At 41.4% G+C, this 14444-nt stretch overlaps 2 protein-coding genes across 2 annotated transcripts; both read left to right on the top strand.

The window, feature by feature from the left end:
- The first annotated feature begins 478 nt into the window (after positions 1–478).
- On the top strand, positions 479–6922 carry LOC115731084 (protein RRP6-like 2). Its single transcript, XM_030661712.2, has 14 exons — positions 479–1303; positions 1639–1794; positions 2175–2333; positions 2422–2505; positions 2952–3031; positions 3109–3159; positions 3290–3389; positions 3990–4072; positions 4193–4238; positions 4496–4583; positions 4679–4842; positions 5446–5688; positions 5778–5879; positions 6119–6922. The coding sequence occupies exons 1-14, from the start codon at positions 605–607 to the stop codon at positions 6743–6745; spliced, it is 2682 nt and encodes an 893-aa protein (XP_030517572.1). The 5' UTR covers positions 479–604; the 3' UTR covers positions 6746–6922.
- Positions 6923–10643: 3721 nt separating this feature from the next.
- Positions 10644–12831, top strand: LOC115731176 (membrin-11-like). The gene is made up of 4 exons (XM_030661822.2): positions 10644–11007; positions 11936–12056; positions 12146–12295; positions 12668–12831. Exons 1-4 carry the CDS (start codon positions 10727–10729, stop codon positions 12827–12829), a joined length of 714 nt encoding a protein of 237 aa, XP_030517682.2. The 5' UTR covers positions 10644–10726; the 3' UTR covers positions 12830–12831.
- The last annotated feature ends 1613 nt before the right edge of the window (positions 12832–14444 follow it).

The following is a 14444-nucleotide window of genomic DNA, read 5'->3' as shown; positions in this document are numbered from 1 at the left end:
TGTTAATTAAAGGTGCAAAACAATAGGGACATATGAACTCAATGAAAGTTTAATATTTGAAAATTATTCGACACGTATTCGGGAGTCCGTTGATTATTACTATACTAATTTTCTTTTCTTGATGACCCTCACTTAACGTAATTTATTAATTATTATAAATTACGAACAAAAATCAGATGTCACATTATTAAATCGTTTCAATTCTTTTTTTTTTTTGGTCGGAAAGTCGTGTCAATTTGAATATGAAAAAGTCAGGAGACATTTTGAGTCGAAAATTTTGACCGTCCTCTTGGTGCCGACGAAACTAAACAGGAAAGAAAATAATATTACATATGAACATATTCCGATCCATCTCAACCGTTGAATAATGAACTTCGTCGACGATTAAGATAGCGCAAAGTGCATGGGTCTCACCGAAAGAACAAGAAGTGCATGTATTCGATAATTTCCCAGAACAGTAAATATCTCCACCCGAACATCTGTTCTCATTCACTCATCTTCTTCTTCTTCCTCTCTCTCTCTCTCTCTCTCTCTCATGGGACCACACCTGAAAATGAAACTGTAGCCCTAAAACCCTCGATAAGTCCCACCTCCCCTCCCCACCATGACCGACGGCGGAGGAGAAGATGCCACCATGAACTCCTCCGATCAAACCGACGCTCAGAAGGCTCGAGCGCTAGAAGACCTCGTCCAAGCCCTGTACTCCTCGCTCTCGAGCCTCTCCGCCTCTTCGAGGACCATCCCTTCGGAAAGAGACTTCCATTTCTACCGCAACTTCGGCGACTTCAAAGTTCCGATAGGAGAGATTACTGAGAAATCCGCTTCCCTGCTGCAGGCGATCGGTTCGTCGGCGGTCGCCTTGGGCAAAGACGTCGCCTTTCCCGAGGACCTTGAGGACGCGTACGATTGGCTGGTCGGTGTGAACGACGAGGTCTTTGAGCAGTTTGATGCCTCGGCGGACGAGTTTCGGAGGGTTAGGAAGGAGGAGGAGGAGAGTGGGAAGAGGATAATGGAGGTTGACGGAGGGTTTCAGCTGGTGTATGGGAAGAAGAAGAACAAGGCGATGCAGGGCTCGGTCAATCGAACCGCGACTGACTCAGTTAACGGGAGAGGGGAATCCAGTGTGAAGGTGGCGAGTTTGAAAGAGAAAGTGGGCGGACCGAAGCCGAAGGTGCCGTTCCATATCCCGACGATAATGAGGCCGCAGCAGGAGTTTTGTATTTCGGTGAACAATTTGAACCAGCCGTTTCAGCATGTCTGGTTGCAGAAGAGCGAGGATGAAAAGAGGTTTATTCACCCATTGGTGAGTTATAGATGTCATGTTTGAGTGGTCAGTTGTGGAAATTTGAACGATGCACGTGTTGATTTGTGTTTATTTGTGCTAGTTGCTCATTGGGGAAGTTCTTGGTTTTCTTGGGGTGGATTCTTATGTGATTGACTTTGAGTTATGGACATCTTGGTTGGCATGCCGTTTCCTTGCTCATTGGCCAAATTCTTGCTTATCCGGTTGTTTTTTTTAGCTGTTAACTGTTTTCGGATTGATTTGTCTCTTGAATTTGATTCCTGATGAGGGATGGGAGAGTAGAGAAGCCGAATTTCACTTGGCGTTGATTTCCTTTTATCCTTTTTTATGGACAGGAGGAGCTCTCCGTGTTGGATTTTATTGACAAGCCTGTTTCCAGCAAAGAGTGTGCTAAACCGCTGACAATGGAGAACACGCCATTTAAGCTTGTAGAGGAAGTTAGAGACTTGAAAGAAATGGCAGCTAAATTGCGTGGTGTAGATGAATTTGCGGTATAACTTCGGCTCTATTAGTCATGCTTATTCAACTACTGATGTGGTTTAATGGTAACAATTGCATGGAAGGTTTATGAAAATTAGGTTTTGATTTTCCTTTGGACCATCAGTCTCATAATTAGGCATGGTTCTAGTTTAGTATAAGAGTTGGTTTACTTTTAAAACAATTGCCTGTTTATTTCTTCCACGTACTTTTCTCATTTCTTCTGTTTTTCCGTGCTCTAGGAAGTCTTGGCATTTAGAACAATATGGAGGAATATGCTAATTCAAATGAAATCAAAACGAAATGAGACTCTGTTGATAGAATAATAGTTTGTATCATTGTCTCCCTTCCAACCGATGGCTGTTGTTGAACTCTTTTGTCTGCAATTATCTAGGTTGACTTGGAACATAATCAGTATCGATCTTTCCAAGGCTTGACTTGCTTGATGCAAATTTCCACCAGAACTGAGGATTTTGTAGTGGACACTCTTAAGCTTCGAGTTCAAATTGGGCCATATTTGAGGGCGGTTTTCAAGGATCCTACCAAGAGAAAGGTTGAAACCTCGTCTTTTATGTTCACATTGTTTTAGCTTAATTTGATCACTTTGGTGTCTAGTAATGTGCATTATGATATATGACCAGGTCCTGCATGGAGCAGATCGAGATATAACATGGCTTCAACGGGACTTTGGAATATATGTATGCAACATGTTTGATACTGGACAGGTACAGTTCCTGATTTTGCTAGCTGTTTAATTTCTGCTTTAAAGATCGCCATAGCTGAACTCTTACCAAAAATTTTAAGGAGGCATTTTTGAAAAGAAGACTGTTCTTGACTAAGGAATTTTTGTCTTAATCTTTGAAGTTTCAAGGGATTCTGTTTCTGTCATTACACGTAATGTACTAGATTAATTTCACAGGTACATGCTTGATTGCTTTGGTCGGATTTCTAGCCATCCTACATGCATATTTTAGAATGATAGCTGAGAATTATTTGTATAGTCTTTGATTCCCATACTTATGATGTATTTTGGCTGGATGCTCGGAGAAATATCCAGGGAAAATCAATGATGAATGCTAATCTTTTGAATCATGTACAATGTGATGCATTTAAGTGGTTCTCCTATCTGTCGGAAATAACATCTTAGGGGTCTCATTCTCTTGATCCTCAGGCTTCAAGGGTTCTGAAATTGGAAAGAAATAGTTTGGAGTATCTGCTGCATCACTATTGCGGAGTTACTGCTAATAAAGAGTAGGTTTGCTTTGCTTCTTAAGCGCTTTGTTTTTCTCCTTTCTGTTATACCAAATTTGATGATCAACTCTATGCAGATACCAGAATGCGGATTGGAGACTACGACCTCTTCCGACCGAGATGATAAGGTAATATGCATCAGGAGCCCATTAAAGGATGAATTGAGTATAAATAAGAGTCTGGAAAGGTTGATCTTATTAGAGACATACTTAAAATATTTAATTTACAGTTTCTTCACCTTATGTCTTATCTGGACAGATATGCAAGAGAAGACACACACTATTTGTTGCACATTTATGATGTCATGAGGAATGAATTGCTCGCCTTGTCTGGTAATTCGGATGGTGCTTTAGTGGAGGTATTTTCTTTGCTTACCACTTCCAACTGAAATTATTTGGTCATGGAGATCTTATGGGCATCCACATTCAGAAACAGACACTACCAATTAGTTCAGCTTTAAGTGACCTTGGATAGCCAGATCCCACTGCTCATGGGCACTTTTGTTGTTTTTTTAGAAGAGTTGCGTTTTTGGGGAGGGGTGTGTGTTGCTTTACCTTTTGTTTTAAGCTTGCTGCCTTTCCTTTTTTAACAAGGGCTTTGGAAGGACTTACATATCATGCTTTAATGTTGGACTTGATGGCATATATTCCTTTTAATATGTCACTGCATGTTTGTGATCCAACTCGAAAGCATTTGCAGATGAAAGATTTTTGCTGGGATGTGGGGTTTTGTGCACCTTGTCCATGTTGGAATCGTGTGTGTGTCATATCATTATTTTCGTTTCTACTTTAGCAATGGCCATTTGACTTGAGTTAATCCTCCTCTCTGTTGGTGAGCCACTTTTAGTTGTTGGTTAACTATTGGAGGGGCTTGTATGAAAATAATTTATGGGTTCAGGTAGCAAGAATGGTGCTTCATACTAGTCGTTCCCCCACTGAAATTTCTTTTATGCAAACAGGTCTACAAGCGTAGTTATGATTTATGCATGCAGCTTTATGAGAAAGATCTTTGGACAGATACTTCATATCTCAGTATTTACGGGTTTGTTGCTATATTGCTGATCTTTTTAGTTATGCTTTGGCTGACTCTATTGTTTTTTTGCTAATATCAACGATCTTGCAGTAAAAGACATGACACCTATTTCCTCCTGTACCTATTCAGGTTGCAAGGGGCTGGGTTCAATGCTCAACAAGTTGCTGTTGTCGCAGTATGTCTTGGATTATTTCTTCCTTCAATTAAACTAGAATTGTATGCATACCATCTGTAACTTCTACAACTTTCACATGCACCTGGTTTAGATGTCTTTATCAAGTGGTTTTTTTATTGTTGCACATCGAAACTTTAGGTTATACAGGATAGTTTCAAGCATTTCAACTTTTATCAATGACATAATTTGGTCTCTTTAGTATGGAAAGTCAAGGTATTGTGTTATATCCCTCAATAACTTACCCAAGCATCTTATAGGGGCTCTATGAATGGCGAGATCTCGTTGCTCGTGGTGAGGATGAAAGTACTGGTTATATACTGCCAAATAAAACTCTTCTTGAAATTGGTACTGCGAATGTGCAAAGTTCTACTTTGATTTATCTGACCATTAAAACTTGTGCTTATACTGATTCATCGTTGATTGTTGTTTTGTGGAAAAAGCCAAGCAGATGCCTGTGACCACTGGCAAGTTGCTGCGGTTGGTCAAATCAAGGCACCCATACGTTGAGCGTAATCTTGCTTCGGTGGTCAGCATTATTAGGAATGCAATACAAAATTCTGATGCGTATGAACCTATGGTGGAACTACTAAAGGAGCGCCGTATGGTAAGTTTTGCATTTCACTCCGATGATAACACCGTATACTAGACTTGGAAATGGAGTCACCCATAAATAGTTCAAAAGTCTCATATGCTTGCAAACTGATGGTCTGTTTTTCAGTTTCTCAAAGCATTGTACAATAGGCCTTTGGCCTGTAAGAGTATTATCATATAGCAATGAGTGATAAGTTAAAAATCTCTGAGAAAAGAGTGGAAAAATTGCTGTTTCTCAAGAATGAAGTTGAGAGCAAGTCAAAGCTAAAGAATGCATTCATCCACTGAAAACTCGATAGTGTTCTTGTTGCGTTGTTATAATTTCAATTAAAGCTACATGTTTGTCTTTGCACACATTATTAAGATGCTAAGTACATCAATGAAGAAAATCAATCAAAAAGTGAAGTGTTGGCAGCTGAATATGTTTTTCCCTAAGTTGAAAAATGTCGACTCCTTTCTGAAGCATTTATCAGAAATGTAATTGGATGCTTTGGTTTGGCTTCTGGTTAGCATTATTTTATTGATAGAAGGGATTGGTGATCATGAACCACATCTATGTCCTAGTCTTTTAGATGCATCTTTGCTTCAATATGTACAATGTTTTCCTCTTGCGTAGGCACCAGAGACTAGTTTATTGGCTAATGATGGGTCTCAATCTGCCGCTTCTGATACTCCAGAACAAAACGACGAGACAGTTGAATGTACCGAGTGCATCGGTACCATATATCATAGTGTTGGTGATCATGGAAACCAGGAAGTCATTCCTGAGCATACTGCCAAAGATGAGAAGGTTCTGTTGAATGTGGACCAGAGCAGAGACAGCACTGCTAAAGCACAGTTATCGAGCTCTGCAATTGTTGTAAGTCCTGATTCCTGTGAATTTGTTATGAATTAGGTTACTATTTAAGTTCATTGTAGCATAAAAAGAGGTTATTGTCTGGAGTGTAGGGTGCTGCTGCTTCTGTTCGGGTGTTGAAGAAGCCTGGTGGTGCTTTTGGAGCTCTTCTTGGAAAATTGGGCCCAAAGAGGAAATGTAACACTGATGAAAAGGTTAACTCTAGCCATATTTCTGCTTTGGGTCTGTTTGTTTCGCAGAAAAGAACGATTTGCAAAACATTTTTCCAAAAATAATTATTTGGACCACTTAGAATAGCAAATCAATGGAGAATATTTTCGTTATCAACAATAATTTATGCCAATGAGGAGGGCGTGTCTGGTGAATTTTGCTTCATGAGTGTCTTCTTCTTGTTATCAACGAATGAATGACGGTAAACTGTATGTTTCTGCAGGACAAGAAAGAGATAAAGCTGGAGCAAATCAGATCTTCAGTGAACCTCCCGTTCCACTCTTTTTCAGGGAGCGAGGAGCAACCGGAAGCACTTGGAGAAGAGCCCGCCCGAGCATCGGAAGCTCAGAATATTCTAGATCTTGCTACCTCCAAGGCGGAAGATATCATAATGTTGGAAGATAATGACAACTCGGAGGAATCACCACCAGACAATTCTGACACCGAAAAGGATCTGGAGGAGGCTGATTCTAGGGAACCTGAGCTTAAAACCAATAAAGATGATGAGGCGATTTCTCTCACAGACCTGTCATCGAGCTTCCAGAGGTGCTTGGAATCCGTCAAGCAAAACAAGAAAGCTGGACGGATGGAGAACTCTCAAGAGACAAGCGGCTTTTTGCAGGTGAAGCCATTCGATTATGAAGCAGCAAGGAGAGAGGTCGGGTTTGGGGTGGATAAGAAGGACGGGTCAGGCGGAGATGAAGGTCAAAAGCGTCTGTTAAATTCCAGGGGAAGAAAAAATAGCTCACCTGTGGATCAATTCCAAAAGGACGACGGAAGCCGGCTCCCACAAGGTAGACGCCGCCAAGCTTTCCCAGCAACTGGGAATCGGAGTTCGACTTTCCGATGAGTTGTTGGTGCTGGCCGCAGATTTGACCAAGTAGTGAGAAGTAAACTAGATGTAATGTACTAACTTGGAAAAGAAAGAAAAAGGGCAAATGATAACAAGAAGGAAACCGTTGGGAATGATTTAGTCCAAATTATTTCCCCTTCCAAACGAAGCATTGGGGTTCTGAGTGCTTGATTAGTTACTTTGTTTTCTGCTTGCGTCTAACACATTATCATTGGTGAAGTCGGAATCCTTTGATAGGGAAAATTATCAAAAAAATCTTAAATTTATTGTAATTATGTCAATTCAGTTTTAATTTATTTTTTATAAATTCAGTTTTAGTTTATTTGTAAATGTGTCATTTCAATCCATTCAGTGAATTTTGGCTAGTTGGCATTGATATGGATGCCAGCCGGCAATTGAATAATTTAATATATTTTTTAAATTTTTTTGTGTTTTTTTGTTCTTCTTTTCTCTTTTCTTTTTTCTGCCCCCATTCCATCCCCTCCCCTCCCCTTCCCTTCCCTTCCCTCCCCACCTCTAGCCGGTTGCCATAGTTTGGTGACTGGCCAGAGGGGCGGCCGAAGAGGCCAACTTGCCTTGCCACGACGGAGGTCGACCTCGCTGTCGCCGGGCGAGGCAACGACGACGAGGTCGAGGCCCGCCGCAATCAGGCGAGGCTCGACCTTGCAAGCCCAGATCTGGGACGGTGAGGTCGAGCTTCGCCCAGCCATGGCTGGGTGCGATCTCGCCCGAAGGGGAAGGACGAGGGAAAAGAGACCAAAAAAGGGAGAGCTGATTTCTGGAAGGGCTCTCGGTTCTTTGAAAAAAAAAAACAAAGGACGAGAACGGAAAAGAAGCGTGGGGGAGGAGCTTCAAGAAGCGTTGGTTCTGGAGAGAGAGAGAACTGAGGGAAAAAAAAAGAGGAGCGAGAGAGTTCTGGGGGAAAGGACTCGGCTCAGGGAGTTCAAGAGAGAGCTCTAGTGAGCTTCTGATCGGGAGACCAAGCAAGAAAATCGAAATCGAAGCAGGCAGATCGAGCCGCTGTTCAGTGGTCGCTTGTGCTGCGGCCCGAGGGGGCGGCCTCGTGATGGGCAGCGACGGTGGCACCTTTGTGTGAAGCACAGCAAATTTGGCTGAGCAGGGAGCTCCGGAGGCCTCCATTCTTGAACCGAGTTGCGTCCAATGAGCCGGCCCAAATATGGCTTGCGAGGTTGAGCATCGCCTAGCCTTGGCGAGGCTCGACCTCGCTGTGGTAGGGCGAGTCGGGCTCTCCGGCCGCCCCTCTGGCGGGTTGCTGGGCTATGGCAACCGGCTGAAGGAGGGGAGGGGAGGGGAGAAGAAAAAAGAAATGAGAAAAGAAAAAAAATAAAAAAATTATTTAAAAAGTCATAAAAAATTAAAATATTCGGTTATCTGCTGGCCAGCATCCACGTTAGCGCCGGTCGGCCAAAATTCGTTTGATGGACTGAAATGTCACAATTGCGAAAGGCTTAGGACTGAATCAACCAAAAAAAAAAAGTTAATGATTGAATTGGTACAATTACAATAGATTTAGGACTTTTTTGGTAATTTTTCCTCCTCAGATGGTATATGCATGTTCAAGTTACGGGCCTCGAGAATCTTAGATCAATTCGTTTTGGGGGCATAAACGATTTCAGATAGGACTATTTATCAAGGATGGAGATCCTCCGGAACTTGGTGAGTTTACTCCCTTTAAGGACACATCATCGTATGGTGATTCAATGGCTTTCCTTCTGTTATCCTTCTTTCCTTGATCCATCCCACCGTGCCGTAGAATCCTTGCCAATATGACTCCACCACGATGCTGATTTACTTGTAGAGGTTGCGATCTGCATGGCTGACCTTGATTGCCCTTTGGAGAGAGAGAGAGAGAGAGCACGGAGGGAGGGAGGGAGGTGGCCGTCGGCGAGCATGGAAGTGGGGCCTCAGCCGTGCGCAATGCTTTTATCGGGGAGGCCGAAAAGGCGGCTTTGATGGGCACCGTGGCGGTAGAGCTGGGGGTACTTCAGTGCAATACCGATGTTTTAGATGGTCTTTTGATCAATATGGCCCCTAAATTTGGTTATTTTCATACGTCGGTTCTTTCGAAAATTTAGAGAACGTAAGTTCTAGACAAAATATGAAAAGGACCGTTATCAAAGAACAATTTGAAAAGGTTGGAGAAGTTGCCGATCTTTCTTGGACTATTAAAATGTTTTGGGAGATTTTAAAGAGGCTTTAGAAACACAATATATATGTCCATTCAAATACTTAGTTACGCATATGGTAATTTTTTTTTTTTTTTCCTTTTTGGAAACAATTATTTTGGAATTAAGGAAGAAAAGGTGCATGCAAAATCGACTATAAATTTTGAGGTAATCCGCAAGCAACATGACTGACTTACAAAGAAGTGGATAAATAATAAATAGAGGACATGTATGTCTTATTTGTCAGGCTAAGTTTGGCGATCGAAAAAAAAGTCTAGATAAGATAAATTTTATTCTATCATATGTTTGGTTCCCGCTCAGGATATGATACAATGGGATATAAATGGGATATGGCGTGGATATAATTATCCAATGGGGGAGGCAGGAAAAAGGTAGATAGGATTTCTTTTGCTCGTGGTATGAAAACTATTTTTCTAAATAAAAAATTTATTATATGATAAAAATAAAATAATAATTATATTTGAATATATTTGAATTCTAATGTTAAAAAGAAAACTCAAAATAAAAAAATTATTCATTATAAATCTTATTCATAATTTAATTTCTTTCTTCTTTATAATACATAGTTTTTGTGTATGTGTGTGTGTGTGTGTGTGTGTGTGTATATATATATATATATATATTATATTATCTATATCATTACATATTTTAAGTATAATTGTTTAGTTTATTATTTAATGAAAAATTTTATTAAGAAATGATGGAAGTGAATCAAAATAATCATAAAAAAGATATTTATAATTAAAAAGTAAGTAAAAATGAAGTAGAAGAACCCATATTTTAAGTGAATATATTCAAATTTGAAATGATTTTTCTAATTCTCAAAAAATGAGGAGCAATGAAATTTCTAAAAAAAAACTAGCATCTCCATCTTCTTCTCTTCTATATCTTTAGTTTATGTGGAAATTTCATAACTGCTTTGTAATTTGGACGAGGGGTCACCGGCCCCCGCCCCGACCAAGGGAGGGGCTGTGACCCTCACCCAAATCCAAGAGAGTGCATGACCCTCTCTCGATTTTGGCAAGGGCCGAGGCTGTCGCCTCTTAGCCGGCGGGGTCGCCGGCTTTCGCCACCCCCGCCGACCCCCCCACTAGCGGTGGGCAGGCTACTACATGCGGGAGGGGCAACCCTCCCGCCCGTGTGGGCGATTTTTTTTTTTTCATTTTTTTCATTTTTAAAAACAAAAAAAGTAGAGAAAAAATAAATGAAAAATCAAAATGAAAATTGACAAAAATGCCTTTTATGCCAGGCTTTTTTTTTAAACTCTATGGCCACTTCAGATTTTTATTTGAAATAATATTTACTTGAGGCTCTTATTTAATAAAATGAGAGGATTTCGGATCCTTTTTTGAATTTTCCCTGCCTATTATGCATTCACAACCCTTCTTAAAATGTCAACTTTTTTTAATTTGAAAGTGTCTTGAGAACTATTTTGGTAATCCTTTATAATAATTTTGCCCTGCAAAACTATAATAATCAACAAGTGTTCAGAAATTTCACTTTTGGAGGGAAAAGTGTTTAGCTGGAGTCATTTCTCTCCCTCGTTTGCCTGGCGACATGGCGATTTAAGGAAACTGACGTGTCAAAACCTCATTGGTGATTCTACGTGGCGTGAGTCATTCCCGTCACCGCGTGGCAACTAAAAAAGAACAGAAAAAAAAAAAAAAAAAAGAGAGAGAGAAGAAGTACGCTTCCATTTCTATGTTCTCGATCATCATCTCGTTCGGTTGGTCTGAAGAGCGAAAGCGCGATCGGAGAACTGAAAATCGAGATGGCGGCCGTGGCGGTTGAGGTCGCGGGCGGAGGAGGTACGTTGTCGGATCTGTATCAGAGCGCGAGGCGAGCGTTGCTGAGGACCAGAGAGGGAATGGAGAGGCTGGAGAGGCTCGAATCCTTCTCCTCCGGCGGCGGCGGCGGCGGCGGCGGACTCGAATTGCAAGAGCTCTCGAGCTCCATCAAGAGGGACATCGCTCAGATCCAATCATTGTGCGCCGAGATGGATCGCCTCTGGCGCTCCATCGCCGCCAAGTCCCAGCGTGATCTCTGGAAGAGGTAATACCCTCGTTGCGAGGGGAGGACCAGTGCGATTCCATCTGAAAATTCGACATTTCCGGCACTTTTTCCTTGTTGTTGTTTCAGTCCCGCCATTAAGTTCCGTTGATGGAGTGTAATGCAAAAGTGATTTTTCTGCTTGCATGTCGGTCTATATCAGCTCCCAATTGCCACTTCATTAATGTGGATTCATTGCGAATGTCATCTCTAGATTCTTGCAATATGAGACTGAATGCCATAACTCTTTTGTGCATTTTACTTCTTATTGGTGCTGTTGGGAAATCCGGGCAGATAGCTTTCGTTGCCCGGAGGAATTTGTGCGCGACCGGTTCACAGTCCTCGAGCTCTGATTTCACCTACACGCTTCTTCATGATCGCTGTTCTTGATGCTAATGTGCACGAGATGTATATTTTATGGATGCGCCTTTTGTATAATCTTAGGCTACCATTTATGCATCCAGCAATAACGTTTATGAGTTTCCAAATGGATAAGACATCTAGAGATTCAAGGGTCTTTATTTAGTGGCTAAGATGGACAATTCTTACACCAGTTGAGGAGCATCAAATGACTTTCATTGTCTTTGTCGAACAAACTAGTACTATTGATTGACTGAATAATGACCCATCACTTCTTCTCTTGATTGAAGCATGAGATAAGTCGATTTATCACAGCAATTGTCCTTTCTAAAGCTCAATGAAGTTGAATGAACTTTTTTGGATCTTTTTAATTATAGTACGACTGCTTTGCTTGTGATAAATATTCTTTTTGGACCATGGCAAATTTTACCAACCTTGCTTTCTACTGAGTTACCTTACAAATTGATGAGTGTCTGCATTTGAAGTTTGCCCAAGAAGTCCCCATTTATATCCTGTTTGTTTACTCACATCATTATTGCTTTAATTGACTTCATCCCTGATTTTATTGCAGAAAGGTGGAACAGGTAGCTGAAGAGACCGAATCATTGAAGGAGAGTTTGGATAAGCACTTCCTGAGGAACCAGAAAAGAATGATGGAAGCGAAAGAGAGAGCAGAGTTGCTAGGAAGAGCTGTATGTGATTCCTAATCTTTGGCATAAACTGATAATTGTGACTGTAATTGCATCTTACTTCACTGTCTAACACATCTAGTATGTCACAGAATGGAGACTCTGCACATGTTTTGAGAATTTTCGATGAGGAAGCTCAAGCAATGCAGTCTGCCCGCAATTCAGCCCGGATGCTTGAAGAATCCTATGCAACTGGAGTAGCTATCCTCTCAAAATATTCTGAGCAACGGGAACGCTTAAAGGTATCTCTTGAGCATGTATCATTATGCACAGATATATGGCAACTCAGCTGGCACTTGCATGCATGTGCACCGTGCAGCTGTTACTCCGTATATTGAATAATTACAAGTGCCTTGCTTTTCTTTCCTGCATTTCATGTTCATTAGATGTCATCCAATTGTGAATGCTTTTAGTGCATGTCTATTCTGTGGTGGAGAGCTCTAGAGTCCATTAATATAGAGCAATTTAAGGTAAAACCAATTGTTCTCATTTGTGTGCACGTGCGAGCAAGAGAGAGAGAGAGAGAGGGAGATCTGTTGCATCTCCAGTGAGTTTTCACTACCAGCTATGTTCAAAATATTATTGGCTCTTATATTGACTTTATATTGGTCCAGAAAGCTCAAAGGAAAGCTCTGGATGTTCTTAACACTGTTGGACTCTCCAACTCCGTGTTGAAGTTAATTGAGAAGCGACACCGTGGTGATAGATGGATCAAATATGGGGGCATGATTTTGACCGTTGTCATACTGTTTTCATTCTGGAGGTGGACAAGATGACATTCTTTTTTGCACATATTTTTCATCTGGATCTCGCCAAAGTAGGGAGAGAGTTGCAGAAGGCCCTGCTTTAGAGCACAAATGCAATCATAACTTGGTGTACTGCTGAAACTTATGTGATCCTTCTCAAGCGTATATAGTTTCCATACTGAGCCAAGATGTTGAATTGAAATGTGGGAGTCTCAACATCCAGCTTTGGTGGTGCATTTTTTCTTCATTTCACAAGAACTACACAATTGTCTAGCACCCGCTACCAAAATTGTCTTTATCTTGCGCTTTGCAACATTACAACATCAAGTGTTGTGCCTTGTGAGCCTCTTGCAGCCATCTGACTCACCATAGGAAAAAAACAGCTGGGGAAAGATATTGGAGGTTGAGTTAAGACGAGGCAGGAATTAGGACAAACAGGTGATTATTTTCTACTAGGAAATTAGCGGCAGGTCATCGCAGAGCGAGCTTCGGAAGGATCTGGTGTTGATCAGAAGAACTATCAAAAGTGATTATTAATTTATTAGCGGGACTTTGTTGATATCTTCTCTGCTTCATGAGTATTTGTTATCGGCTGGTCGGATCATACTTGTTTCAGGTTTTCAGCTATCTTCTTCCCAATAGACTTTTTCCGCACTGTCAGTGGGAATTGCGCGGTTCCATCGCTTTCCCTGCATAATCAATCCTACGAATTGTCATGTAATGGTAAGGTCCTCTCTCGTCGGGTTAACGCTGGGGAGACCATCCGCATGCGCGTCTGGACTCAAAACTGGCAGCATCAATACGCGTCCCACGTCTGGGACTCTTATCTGGCAGCATCAATGCACGTAAGTGAAGTCCGCGTGGATGCCGAATTTAACTTGGGAGGACCATGATCTTCCATTTCAGGACAATGCGAGATATGTATCAGATCGAGTCTTCCATTGACAAAAGGGGGAAAAAAGGGAGAAAAGGTAAAACGAAGACAACCCATCTGTAGAATCAATGCAAAATACACGACCCATCGTATGTCTGAATCGATCTGTCATGTTGGATTCTAGAAATATATGTAGAATCTAGGAAAAGGCGAATAGCAGGCCTGGTTTGTCGCCGCTGGTTATGCCGAATCCCGACACCATTAGCTAGTGAGGAGTTAGAGGATCGGAGCCCAGCTGAAACCGGCTACGTGCGCGTGCCCTTGGATGCCGTTTTCAATTTATGCCTGCCAAGGTTGCGACTTGCAAGACTAAGCCTTGGCACTTTCACATTGCCTCATTTATACGCCCATGGAGAAGTGGGATTTTGACCTGGCTCGGAATTCGTACAGGCTGCACATCAACGAATTTCTCCGGATTGAACGGGTGTGTTGCGAGTGTGATCGGATGAACCTAAGAATCAAGACCGCGTCTTCTGGCCTATAAAGGCGAAAAAGAAGAAGAAGAAATTAATAGGTGTTCAAATTAATAATGAAGGGGTTTCGGGATTGGTAAACGCAACAGAATATATTTATAAATCAAAATTCTAAACATGATCCATGGGTATGTTGAAATTAATAGGTTTTCAAATCGTACCTTTTGCGGATCGAAGATAAATTAACAATAGGTTGTGTCTAGATTAGAGTCCTAATTATTGCGTCTCTACTAGTATC

The sequence above is a fragment of the Rhodamnia argentea genome, chromosome 10 (genome assembly GCF_020921035.1).
Source record: "Rhodamnia argentea isolate NSW1041297 chromosome 10, ASM2092103v1, whole genome shotgun sequence".
Lineage (NCBI taxonomy): Eukaryota > Viridiplantae > Streptophyta > Magnoliopsida > Myrtales > Myrtaceae > Rhodamnia > Rhodamnia argentea.
The sequence above is the reverse complement of the archived record's forward strand: the minus strand, read 5'-3'. Positions and strand labels throughout refer to the sequence as shown.

Coding starts and splice junctions, on each gene's coding strand:
- LOC115731176 (XM_030661822.2), top strand. CDS start 10,727: ATGGCGGCCGTGGCGGTTGAGGTCGCGGGCGGAGGAGGTACGTTGTCG. Junction 11,008..11,935: donor CAGCGTGATCTCTGGAAGAG/GTAATACCCTCG, acceptor ATTTTATTGCAG/AAAGGTGGAACAGGTAGCTG. Junction 12,057..12,145: donor CAGAGTTGCTAGGAAGAGCT/GTATGTGATTCC, acceptor AGTATGTCACAG/AATGGAGACTCTGCACATGT.
- LOC115731084 (XM_030661712.2), top strand. CDS start 605: ATGACCGACGGCGGAGGAGAAGATGCCACCATGAACTCCTCCGATCAA. Junction 4,584..4,678: donor TAAAACTCTTCTTGAAATTG/GTACTGCGAATG, acceptor TTGTGGAAAAAG/CCAAGCAGATGCCTGTGACC. Junction 5,880..6,118: donor AATGTAACACTGATGAAAAG/GTTAACTCTAGC, acceptor ATGTTTCTGCAG/GACAAGAAAGAGATAAAGCT.